The sequence below is a fragment of the Haliotis cracherodii genome, unplaced genomic scaffold, assembly GCF_022045235.1.
Source record: "Haliotis cracherodii isolate W230 unplaced genomic scaffold, xgHalCrac1.p SCAF_2, whole genome shotgun sequence".
Classification (NCBI taxonomy): Eukaryota; Metazoa; Mollusca; class Gastropoda; order Lepetellida; family Haliotidae; genus Haliotis; species Haliotis cracherodii.
In genome coordinates, this window is record NW_027266275.1 from 61,696,907 (window position 1) to 61,710,593 (window position 13,687).

The window sequence follows — 13,687 nt, forward strand, 5'->3', positions numbered from 1 at the left end:
AGATTATGACCAACACATTAACTAGCATTCAATCTGCTTGTTTAAGTTTTATGGCTCGTTAGTCTAAACGAATATATAATGTATTTCTATTTAAGAAATAGACCACTCGCGGTCGTTGTTTATCGTACAATAAAACACTGCAGGGAGAATAAAACTACCACTGGTTTATTATCCGTGCAGTGTTTGTTGTACTATATACAACGTCATCAACGTTATGTTCAGCCTCTTTTAGGATGTTGATAAAAATGTGCAAGTTTTAAAAATAGTTACCATAATACAATAACAATGACTCCCTGAATAGAATCCGACCTCGACAATGTCGGACAAGTCCATTTTATTAAAAGGTGGGTTAAGTTTGGTATTCCCCGCATATTTTCACAATCATAACGTCGATTATCTGTACCTTTTCTCCTAATACCGATTGTCGCATTTCTCCCACGTTTTGATGCGATGCGACTGCGTTTATCTGCGTACCACAGCTACATCTGATGGGAACACCTTACAAGACACTTCCCTCTTTAAAAAAAAATCGTCATTCAATATGTGACGTCATCAAGTTGAGAGCGCATATTCGAATCTCCAGAATATAAAAATGTGCAATCTTTAAAAATTTTACCATAATATAATAACAATGACTCCCTGAATAGAATCCGACCTCGACAATGTCGGACAAGTCCATTTTATGAACAGGTGGGTTAAGTTTGGTATTTCCCGCATATTTTCACAATCATCACGTCGATTATCTGTACCTTTTCTCCTAATACCGATTGTCATATTTCTCCCACGTTTTGATGCGATGCGACTGCGTTTATCTGCGTACCACAGCTACATCTAACGGGAACACCTCACAAGACACTTCCCTCTTTTAAATAATCGTCATCCAATATGTGACGTCATCAAGTTGCGAGCGCATATTCGAATCTCCAGAAATAACGTGATGATAGAACACTGTTTTATTGTTAAATAAACTTCATCGCTTCTTTCCATCTTATATTTTCTTATAGACACCATGTGAACACACTGAGGATATTTTGATAGACTCAGTGTGGATAGACATTGATAATATTTGTTTTGTAGTATTGACGATTGCATTGCTAATGTGGTAGGGCTTGAACACATTGACATTTTATCGATAAGGTGTGCATGAATAGATACAACGATAAAGTTGTAAGCGTACCTGGCAAGTTCAACTTGCGTGGTGCTCTGCTCTGAATATGGTTATCATAAAGGTCGATTTGGATCGGATGCGGGATCTGGAAGCTATACTTTTTAAGCTGACCTGAAAGAGGTGTTAATGAGTGGTCCAGTGCCCTGATGATGTTTATCACGTGTAATGGATTTCCAATCATATCCATGTCAGGTTCCGACTTATTCGTTTAGCACAGGGTACGCATCCATCGCTCGTGCAAGATCGTGATGCAAGTGCATCAGCTGACGACTTCTACTTTGTGTGGGAGACTGATAAGGCTGGAATATCCTGGAACAACCTGCTCTCAGATAATATCACGTGTATGCCGGTGGAATGTGTAGACGTGCATACTTATATTAATGTGGCAATAGAAAAGTAAACACATGTGATATGTAAAACGTATACTGTATGAAACTAACCCTTGAAGACCCGGGGTAGAATAGGTCTTCAGCAACCCAGGCATGCCGTAAAAGGCGACTATGCTTGTTGTAAGAAGCGACTAACGGGATCGGGTGGTCAGGTTTCCTGACTTGGTTGATACATGTCACTGTATCCCAATTGCGCGGATTGATGCGAATATAAACAGACCGTCATATAGCTGGAATATTGCTGAGCGGGGCGTTAAACAACAAACAAAATGTATGAAACTAAAAATTGATGTTGCAATCACATATAACCAGCCATGGTATGATAAGGAATGTGAATATCATAAAGTGAGCGCGCGCATGAATTGAATCTTTAGCCTCTTTGAACAGTATTCAAGCTATACCGCGGCGTGCCAGCTTGCTGTTGGAGGAGACCCCGAAGTTATACAAGTCTCAGACGTTTACCACTTTAGAGCCTTGTGCTGACAAACCTAGAAACATAACCGGGGCGAACCAGGATTCGAACCCACAATCATCGGTCTCTGGCGTGCTCGAATATATAGATGCGAACGTTACAAGATACTTAGAGTGTTAAGATTGTGTTCATGTGATAGTATTGTATTGTTTGTTGTTTAACGTCGCACTCAGCAATATTCCAGCTATATGACGACGGTCTGTGCAAATAATTGAGTCTGGACCAGACAATCCAGTGATTGACCACATGAGCATCGATCCTCGCAATTGGGATCGACCAAGTCAGCGAGCCTGACCACCCGATCCCGTTAGTCGCCTCTTACGACAAGCATAGTCGCCTTTTACGGCAAGCATGGGTTGCTGAAGACCTATTCTATCCCGCATCTTCACGTGATAGTAATGGGAAGGGGGGGGGGGGAGAGACTATATGAAAGCACGGAATTGTTTTTCACCTCCAGTTTGGAATATAAAGTATCATACGTCCACGTCAGAATGATGATATCTGATTGGTTCACGTGATCTTGATAAAATACTATGTATCCAGCCTTGGCTGGAAATAAATTTCTCCGCGCGAGGATGACTCCCTTACACCCCGACACGGGCAAATCAGGCTGCACGTGGGTTACTGAGAGGCAGAGTAAACCCCTTTCCCGCTTCGAAGCAAAAAGCCGCATATTTTTTCCGACTCATGAAAGTCACGCGACATAGCACAAGCTGACCTCCGCTCAATCGAACATCTGTTTTCTATCAATTTTGAATTTGTGTTAACTCTTTTACGAATGTCGTATTATAAACATTTCGGTAAGATAAATTCATGGGGTTTATTGCGTCCCGCGTTACAACTTATAACGTATACAGATAATTTTAGAAAAAAAAGATTGACGAATGACCTCAAAAACAGTAAAACATTTTGGTCTGCCATAAGAGGTTTTCAGGCGCTCTCGCTACAGGAATGGTATTCCTATTTCAAAAATATGGAACACACGGTGAGGTGAGGTGAAATGGGGTTTATCGTCGCGTTCAAGATTATTGCACTTATATAGCGACGTGCATGCACGTGTGTGTCTGTGTGTGTGTGGCTGTTTAACATGAATACCCCACTCAGACACAGTATACTGACTCCGAGCCGACCAGTCCTTGTTTTAGCCCCTTTATGCCAGACAGGGTAAGAACAAGTACCATCTTTTAACGTCTTTTGGTATGACGCGGCCGGGGATCGAACCGGGCGGACTCTCTACCACTAGACCACGGAGGCAGTCGCCGAATCTTACACGGGTAATAACCACGTGATCAAAACTCATTAATGATGTTCTTGGCTAACAAAATAGATATTTCTTGAAAAGCGCACGTGGCATTTATAGTAATTACTGTAAGCAATATTCCTTATCGGCGGAATGGCCTGTTTATAATTATCAGCACACATGCAGCTATCTTCGTTAATTAATCAATATTTCGAGATTCTATTTCATGTGCTGATAACTATAGATGAATCAAGACCCGTGAAGATCCGGTAGAATAGGTCTTCAGCAACGCATACTTGCCGTAAAAGGCGACTATGCTTGTCGTAAGAAGCGACTAACGGGATCGGGTGGTCAGGCTCGCTGACGTTGTTGATGCATGTCATCGATTCCAATTGCGTGGATCGATGTTAATGATGTTAATAATCACTGGATTGTCTGGTCCAGACTCGATTATTTACAGACCATCGTCATACATCTTGAATATTGCTTTGTGCGGCGTTAAATAACAAACAAACAAATATTAGTACGCGCTATTCGCGTCACTCACAAAGAAGTCGACTGTAGTTGCCAATAAGGTATGAATAGCAGAGGGTAGTATACACCCGTGAGAGGTCGACAATGAATATATACAGATAGACCGTATGCAGTTAGGCACCAAGGTAAACCAAACTGAAATGTAATGGATTAAGGAATAACGCAAGCTGAAACATTTATGCTTTAAGTAAACAGATACAAATGAACTCACACAGCGTGAATTCAGTTTTTGGATTTTGAACAGCAACTCCGGCCCTTGAATCTGGCGGGACACAAACGTAGTACATAGGGCGAGATTTTCAACAAATAGATGAAGAACACCTATAAGAATTATCAAAACGCAAATAAGAATTGGAAAGAAGAGGAAATAAGAAGAATACAAATTACGAGGAAGGAGAAAAGCCAACAATTATTTCTGCCACTTAGAAAATAGAAATTACATCAGTTAATTATTAAATACAGACTGAGTTATGATTGAAGATGAAACGGTAATAACAGACGGGCAATTGTATTTTGGATAAGTAAGGGAACTTTATAAAATATATATATAAACATCTGAGAGGAATAACAGAAGTTACGAACATTTAACAAATTTTGACATTCCTACATTAGACAACGAAATGAAAAACTTTTGTGAAAGAGAAATTGACCTTGAAGAAATTTCATGTTCAATTAAAAACAAGTTTTGATGGCTTTCCTGTTGAATTTTTTTAAATTTTCGGGAAAGAACTAAAATTTCTGGATAAATATACTCAACTACGATACTTCATCAAACATAATACAAACTGGACATCTATCAGTTTTTTTACAAATGAAAGAAGATGTTAACAAGGAGACCTATTGCCGCCATATATTTTCCTTCTATAGTAGCTGCAATCCTAGGTTGTATTATTAGAAATAATAATAAAATTAAAGGGATTATTGTGACTAACAAAGAATACAAACTTGGGCTGGGCAATATGCTGATGATACTGACCTATTTTTAAATGGTAAAGGTGAAAGCTTATATGTGGCTATAGAAACACTTTATAAGTTCTGCAAAATGTCTGGCTTAAAAATTAATGTAGACAAGACAAAAGCAATATGGATATGATCCAAAGCGGGTAGCTATGATCGATTATGTCAAGATTTACAAACAGAATGGCACAATAAGGAATTTGAAGTATTAGGAATTATGTTTAGTCCAAGCTTAAGTGAACTCTGAGTAATCAATATAAAAAGAAAACTCGAAGAAAAAAATAGATTGCTTGCAAATTGGAGAAAAAGAAATCTAACCTTAATAGGAGAACTTACAGTCATAATAACTTTAGCATTATCAAAAAGTTCAAGTTCGCATAATTTCGATTCTACCAAACCGTCCTGAGGAGTGTGTCTTATCACTTGACAAAATAGTTTACAATTTTATCTGGAACAAAAAATAAGACAAAATCAAAAGGGCTAGTTTGACAATAAAACATAACTGGTCAGTATTAAAATGAAACTGTCCTGATCTAGATACACAGAGAGCATTAAATCTAACAGGTATTCACTTGTCACAAAGCCAAACTCAATGTCACGGACATCAAACCACCTGTTACGTCACCAGCTTCTGTCTTCACGGCTGAACAGCAACTCCGGCCTTCGAACTTCGGCGAGGCACCAATGTGGCAGTCCAACTGGCATCCTGCGGAATTTCTCTCCGAGTCTATTGTGGCTTATGTTGTGTTTGTAGCGGCTTTGAGTGCTCGAGTTGGCGCCTTCTGCCACAGCTATTTCGGCTGACTTTTGGGACCTTGGGTACACAAATCTTATTGGGAACTTAAGTGTTGATGAGATTTCTGTTTTCATATTAATATAATTTTATTTTTTATTTTTAGAAATTGATAGAAATTTTGTGGGTGCTCTGTTTATATACGTTCGATAGCTGACCATCTTTCAGGAATAGAGTTAGTTTGGCCTTCGCTATTGCATCTCTTCGCTTTAGGAGATCTACGAGAGATTGCACATCTGACTGCAATTCTTGTTTTAACTGAGCCTGGGCTGGGGCATGGTCTTGATATTCCAGTAACACGTGAGCAACGGATACAGGTTGATGGACATACCTTGTCATCGTGCTTTTTGTGACTTTGAGTCTGGGGCCATGTATTTGAGTGTGAGTATGGCTTTTGGTGGATTTCGGATGGATTTTTGAATAGCCATCTGCCGATCGTAACTGAGTCCCATTGGACCATTTTGTGGCTATGGGGGTCTGATATTGATTTTAATCTATTGTTTACTGAAAGGAACAGGCTATATCTCCGCTTTGCCAGTGTGTCTGTATTGTTTTCATTTCCCTGAATGTCTTTGTGAGACGGGGTCCAACTTAGCGTCATTCACCTATTTTCCTTGCTCCGATAGTTTTGTAATGAATCTGTATATTCGTACGGAATATCATTGACTGTGTTTCGTCGAAAGTTTGAGTTTCTGCCGCTGATGGCTTGTAAGTGCACGGAGCGAGTCTGATAAGATTGCCTGTGCTTCCGATAGTTGCGCTTTGAGTTTGAGAGCGTGATGAATTACCTCCGATTCAGCAGTGATTATACTGCTGACCGTCAGACAGGCGAACCGAATGTGCTTGGGGTTTGGAATCATGGATATAGATCCTGTAACCAGCACTGTTGATGATAGGATTCTTGGATCCATCGGTGCATATATTGGCTCAGCTGTCCCTGCCTATGATTGTGTCAACAGAAGTCTGCTATGGCTAAACACGATGTTGGTGTCAATGGGAACATGATAATAACGCTTCAGCCACTTTATCACAATGTTAAATGTAGTGTGCGAGTAAACGATATGCTTGGTTTGATGGTAATCGTAGCTTGAATCAAGGATGTTTATTGTCCCCCATAATGTTTAATCTTTCATCAATGACTTGTTGGATGTTAGGATCGATTCTAAAATTGGCATAACTATTGATGGAACTATTATTTCCCCTTTAGCGTATGCTGATGATATTATTTTACTTGAATCTGAAGATGACTTGAACAAATTGCTACGAATATTGAACAACTGGTGTGGAATTAATGCTACTGCTATTAACGTTGATATGTCTAATGGGGCCTTTACACAGGATGGCGACCTTTGTGCCTCCCGTGTGCAACCTTAGAATTTGCCAGGTCGTCGTTGGAGGCTCAAAGGAGGCAGAATGGATGCCTCAGTCGTTCCAAGGTGGTACACAGAAGGTTCAGACATTGCCATGGACGCCGTGAATTTTTGAACATGTTCAAAACAGTCGCACAAAGGTCGCCGAGGAGGTTGGTTGCTCAAAGGTGTCTCAAAGGCGGAAGAAGGGAGGCACAAGCATTGCCGTTGTTGCAGAATGAAGGCACAGTGGTCGCCCAATGGTCGCCAGGTAATAGATGCGTTCTGTTGAAATACTGTCCCGTAAATCTGGGCGATGCTTCTGCCTCCCTTGTGCCTCCTTTGGGCGACCAACAGCGTGCATTGAACGATGACTGTGGCGACCGTCGTGCCTCCATTCGGCGACCACGGCAACACTTGAGACACCATGGCAATGCTTCTGCCTCTTTTCTGCCTCCTTTGAGCTATCTATAGTGCCTCCTCAGCCTGCCTATAAATATAGGGCTTGTACCAGCAGTGTTTCATTGTGGTGGCAGACGTTGAACAACTCTTGCAGTTACTGCTGAACAACTGTTAGAGCAGTTACATAGAAACATGATTTTCTTGGTTTAGGCGACCATTGAGCGTCCTGGCCAGTTGTTGATCGCTCGAAGGTGGCACAAAGGCCGCACCCCTCCTCTGGGCGTGACGAGCGAATGCTTTAACACCTGTTTATGTTCTGCTGTATCCAACTTTTACTCCTCGCTTAAGAAGATGAAGATGTTTATTTTTATGAACCACCTAGGTGACATAAAGAAGTTGACAAGAGAGACATATATACAAAGAAATGAGACAATAGTTAGTGGAGCACACGCTGTCCACATGTTACATGAGAATCGGTCTCTACGCATGTAATCTGAAGAAATGACACGTGGTACTTGTTTTTGAAGAACGAGTTCACCCCCACGCAACACACTACCCCATCTTGCGTCTTCAATACGCCGAGAATAATGGAAAAGCACTTCTTTGTCATGTAGATTAATGTGGTAGATCAACGGGAAATGCAGTGCACTCTTTACTATGACCTCAGTGCTACAACTCGGCCTGAAGCCGGGATTTCGATATGCAGTTGGTTCCTGCTTTGTAAATAACAATGAAACCACGTATGACCATTTTGTGTAATGATATACTTTGTACGACTATATGATATGTTTTAATAGTTTTAATTAAAATATTTTACCTTGTCAACCTCGAATCGAATCGTTCGTGGTGAATATCCATTATTCTTTCATGGTTACAAGCCTTGCCTAAAATATTGGTATAAATTGTTGTCAAATCTGCCGAAGAAATGTTACATGTTAATGTTGGCTATAAAACATGGTTAAAGTATTTGGGCATCAAAATTGAAAGGTAAGTTATTTGGGATAATCAGTGTATTGACAGATTGAGTATAAATGGTTTCTTATTTCATTAAACATTTCCTGTCATCACGTCATTAAGACATGGACCGGAGAAATAGGTAAAATACTAGGTGGTGTCAGTACTTTTAGTATCAATGTCACATATATAAATTACCATAACAAAATAGCTATCTTCCCGAGACAAGGGCGTTAGCTAACTATAAAAGTCCAGTTTAGAACCCTTTTAGAACTAGGTTGGTATTTCCAGGCTCGATCGTAGCGTCACCAGTGGCTATTACCAGTTATGTCCCTTATATGTCCCTCCTATTGACCAATCAGATAAACCTATGATATCACTTGCATTTGCTTTAAACAAAATGGCGGCTCCAGTCAAGACGATCTGATTGATTATCGAGATCTATCTTGTTATAAAATGGGTCTTACCCCGCGAAGTGCATCAATTACTTGAGCACCTTCATTAATGAAATGTCACGATTTTCAAAATATCTGACAACGCCCAGTTGACAGTACATGTGCTTTGCAAGTCATGCAGTTGACTGAAATCTGCATGTGGAAACCATGTTGTTTACGAACCGGATGTCTTGTTCGTTACGCGATTGTGATTGGACATAAATGACATAAACTACGGAATTCCAGCCTAGATCGGCAAGGGTGGAAACTGGACTGTTATAGTCAGCTAATGCCCTTGCCTCGGGAAAGTGCAAAATGGCAAGAAATGTTACCGCTTACGTGAGACCTCTGTTTTCCTGACTGCATTATTACATAGCCCACACTGACGTCATGAACAGAATCAGTTCGTAGCTCGCGGTTGTGACAGTGACGCCAATCCGTGGAATCCGTTTCGCCGGATACTTGAGATTGGCCTAGACGTTATATATGTCCTTCACTTGTGTAGTTATCCAATGCTATTTGCCTCCTTGGCCTCCACGTGTACTGATGTATCTATGGCTACTGTTGCAGGTACAGGATCCTCCGATCGGCTGCCAACACGTTTGTCTTCAGCATGGCGTGCACAGATCTTCTGATGTGTCTTGTGAACTTCCCCATATTCGCCACGGCAAACATCACCAGAGTATGGCCCTTGCCACCAGTGTGTAAGCATCCTTTCACTAATCTATACCAAAACCCGAGCCGGAACGCTTGAAGCCGGGCATATCCTACGAGCTTTATATCAATGATTAATGAGACAACAGAAGGATGACATCTGCTTGTATATCGGTATGCACTTTGTATAGGTATAGTCATATATCTGCCAAAACTGAAGACGCGATGCAAAGATAAAAGTATTTATGTCATCGATGTAGCCTTCACGTCGAGTGTTTGAACCATTGCCTTCCGCTATCAACGACAGGCAAATCACTTTATAGTGTATGTACGCCATCAGTCAAATATGTTTAATTTCGGTAACTTTCATGGAGAAAGAAGCACCACGATGTCTCGTGAGTGATTTAGTAAAGTTGAAGAGAAATTCTTAAGCATTTCAAAGTTAAGTTTGTGGCATACAAATAAGGTCTGTCAGTATATGAAGTGTATTTCTGATTTTACTTATATTGGATTCATAACTAGATAAATACAACCATCCAGTGGCCGAAAATCTTTTACATATTTGATGACTAATGCCGACATCAAAATGTAGTGTTGAATGCGTTGTAAAAAGACACTTTGAAAAAGAGATTGAATTATGTATGTATTGAGACGACCGATGGGTCACAGACACGTGGGATATTCCTCCACTCCACCCGCAGACCCAAGGTCAATGTCTCGACGTTATGAGGTCTTGATGTTGAGGCTGACGTAAACATCGTCGATTACATCATAAATAAGCACCATGGGTCTCCCATAAGCTGACCCAGACGTCCATATGATGGCTTGATAACTCCTTGTGGGGATGTTTGAATATCTCCATCAGCATATGGACGGGGGTTAACAAGCTGGAAAATAAGGGACGTTGAGGGCGCTGAAAACGTTGCAGTGGCTTGATAACTGGCCTCAAGACACAGTGGGGAAGCATGATGAACCATTCACAAAAGTCACGGCAGCATTGTGCCGCTGTGGCTTGACGTTTCCAGGGTAGGGACGCCGGCACCGCAATCCAATACCTCTCGTATGTTGGGTGTCTGTGATTGTGGCTTCTTCCAATGACGCCCATTTAATTGTGCTGCTGATATAACCGTTGATCGGAACCGTCGGAGGCGTTGCTAAATACCATCTTTTCACGTCTTTTGGTGTCACGTGGCCTGGGATCGAACCCCGACCTTCCGCTCTCCGGATGGACGCTCTACCACTAGACCAATGGCATGGAGGCGGTCAGTGTGATGTTGACGGCTTAACAATTGAAAATCTTCTGATGACCCACGAAGTTCTTACCATCCGGCAACATGTACAATCTGATGTGTTTGCGAAGTGTACATGGACTTTCCATTATGTATATCTAAAGCCTTTTATACATCCAAATGTTTTCCTTTCATTGAGTAAAGTGTCTGATATGCATGTAAGGTTATCGTGTGAGATGGGTTGTGGTGATTTTAACATTGCCCGAGGATACAGTAAACTACGTTTATAACGAACACTCTTATAACGAACTAACGGATATAACGAACTGCTTTTCGGTCCGGTCCATTTGATGTATATATGCTGTGTATGCTTATAACGAACTACGGTTATAACGAACTAAAACTAGTGGTCCCTTTGAGTTCGTTATAACCCTAGTTTACTATATCTCATTTCCTTCTGGAGCACAGACAAAGAAAATACAACTGAATATTTTTCGAAAATTCAATGTGTGTTTTCAAAGTGTGACAGATTAGGGTGTGGTACTGATGCAAGAAACAAAAACGTAAATACATCTGTCCTTCTTCCAAGTTAGAAACGTTTAATTAAGATTTCTATTTAATTATGCAAAAGTGTCACTCGATATACGTTGAGTATTAAGACTATTTGATAGTGATTTATAAACACATGCTTATAATATGGTCGGAATCGTACAATGGACTGTGATTCTTCATGATTATGGAAATTGTTTTATTTGAATTATTTTACGTTGTTGTAGAAAATAATTAATATGAACTGCCTTTACACTCACTAACGTGTACAAAACATAAATTGAAATATACCATATCATAATATATTCCAACAAAAGAAATAATTTTCCCTGGAGATGAGATAGGGTAGCCAAGCAATTAAAGCGTTCTCTACTCACAATGAAGACCCGGGTTCGATTAGACACTGAAGGAACGACACCACCTAGAATTGTTACATTATTATGTTAAACTTTTATGGAGTGGAATAACTTCCAGAAACCGTGAAGACGCCGTGGTAGAATAGGTCTTCAGCAACCCATACTTGCCGTAAAAGGCGACTATGCTTGTCGTAAAAGGCGACCAACGGGATCGGGTGGTCAGGCTCGCTGACTTGGTTGATGCATGTCATCGATCCCAATTGCGTGGATCGATGCTCATGATATTAGTCACTGGATTGTCTGGTCCAGACTCGATTATTTACAGACCGCCGTCATATAGCTGAAATATTGCTGAGTGCGGCGTTAAACAACAAACCAACCAACCAACAAACCTGAAACCGTATTCCAGATAGCACGTGTTGATGACACACTAGTACATAATACTATTAGCGTACAACAGATACGATACGAAAATCTGTTATCTGTTCAATCGATCAAATTGGATCCAGAACACCGTCAACCGTTAATACAAGATGGATCCTTTGTGATCTGCAATATAGTATCATGTTACACCTGTATCTTCTGTTTCAGCTTGTCAGGTGACCGGCTTCGTGGCTTCCCTCGCCGGCTACATCTCCATCAACACCCTCGCCGCCATGGCCGTCGACCGCTGCAGTGTCATAAAGAGGACAAAACCAATAACAGGAAGGTCGTCCAGGAGTTCCATGGTTTTAACGGTGGTCGGCATCTGGCTATACTCCGGCGTATGGGCAGCCCTGCCCTTGGTGGGGTGGGGCCGCTATGTACGCTATGGACCCACTGTGTGTTCATTTGACTTCGAATCAAAAGACACGAACAACACGTCTTTCATCATCGGAATTTACGTGTTCTGCTTCACACTGCAGTTTCTGATAATCGTCCTTTGTTACTCGTCCATCTTTGCCACGGTTTATTTCCACGATAGGAAGCTGAGCAAGATGAAGGTCATACTGACCAATGGCAGAGAGCGACGCACTGTATCCAGGAGAATGCTCGAACTCAAGGTTGCACGACTGGTTCTTTTCATTATTTTCTTCTTCTGTTTGTCGTGGGCCCCGTATGCAATACTTGCTCTGATAAACATGTTTGGATGCCCGTACCTTGTGACGCCGATCGGCGTGGTGCTAGCGGGGGCGCTTGCCAAAACCTCAACTGTGATGAACCCTCTAATTTACGCTATCTATGCTCCGAGGTTCAGGAACTGTATTTCATTGTGTTGTCGGACTGGGATTGACGACGCCAAACGGAGCTACATTCCTTCAACTCACCATCACCCTACAATTCATAATACCAGTTCACGGCGGTCATTAACGAACAACTCACATCCTTCACACGTCAGACGCATAGGTGAATGTATCAAGGAGCGACGCAGCTGCTCAACGGAATAAGCAAACCGATGACTGAAGGAACATCGGTCTACAATCCTGGCGTACACTTTCAAATTCAACAAACAATACCAGTTTCGTGAGATGTCATATATTTAGGTACTATCTATATGTAGCGACCAACGTGATCACACGAGCTTCATTCAAGAACATCTTCTTGAAGAATTGAAGATTTTTTTGTGGATCTGGATTTCGAGTTAACTTTGACACTGTGTGCCTGATACATTTAAGCAAGTGAATGATCACACAACAGCCTTGAAGAACAGTATGCAAGAACATGTTACGGTCAATACTAATCAGGTCATCGGAAACTATTTTACACATGTCTATTTTTGTCAACACACATGGCTAACATGAATTAAAACCACAGGTGCAAGGGATTTCGGCAGACAAATCGTTTTTTCCCCTTTCAAAATAAATCGTCTAAAATATAAGAAGAGTCTCTACCATAATCCGAATCAAAAATATTCAAAATACTGCAAATCAAAGGTCCTAAACACTATCATGATAGCCATATTAAATGCATCACCATCGAGTAACCATTTCTTGATTCTTCTTTTGTTTTTATTCCCTAGGGGAATTCAAATATATACATACATAAACATAGCAGGGATAGAACCCCGGACCTTCCGCTCTCCGGGCGGACGCTCTACCTCTAAACCACGGAGGCGGTCGGCTACCAAACAAACAAAAGATGGATAAATATACACAGTCAAGACGTCTGCCTCCCCGCCTTCATCAGACACACGCTGTTGGCTTCGTAATACGTCATTCGTGATCCTT

General features: G+C 41.1%; 1 protein-coding gene across 1 annotated transcript in view; it reads left to right on the forward strand.

Annotated features, from left to right (window-relative positions):
* The window catches only part of LOC139469377 (rhodopsin-like), a 36,807-nt gene extending 23,322 nt beyond the window's left edge, over positions 1 to 13,485 (forward strand). The window contains exons 2-3 of the mRNA XM_071251537.1: positions 9,263 to 9,396; positions 12,072 to 13,485. Of these exons, the coding sequence (XP_071107638.1) occupies positions 9,263 to 9,396; positions 12,072 to 12,907 (970 nt within the window). The 3' untranslated portion in view covers positions 12,908 to 13,485. The remainder of the gene's footprint in view (positions 1 to 9,262; positions 9,397 to 12,071) is intronic.
* The last annotated feature ends 202 nt before the right edge of the window (positions 13,486 to 13,687 follow it).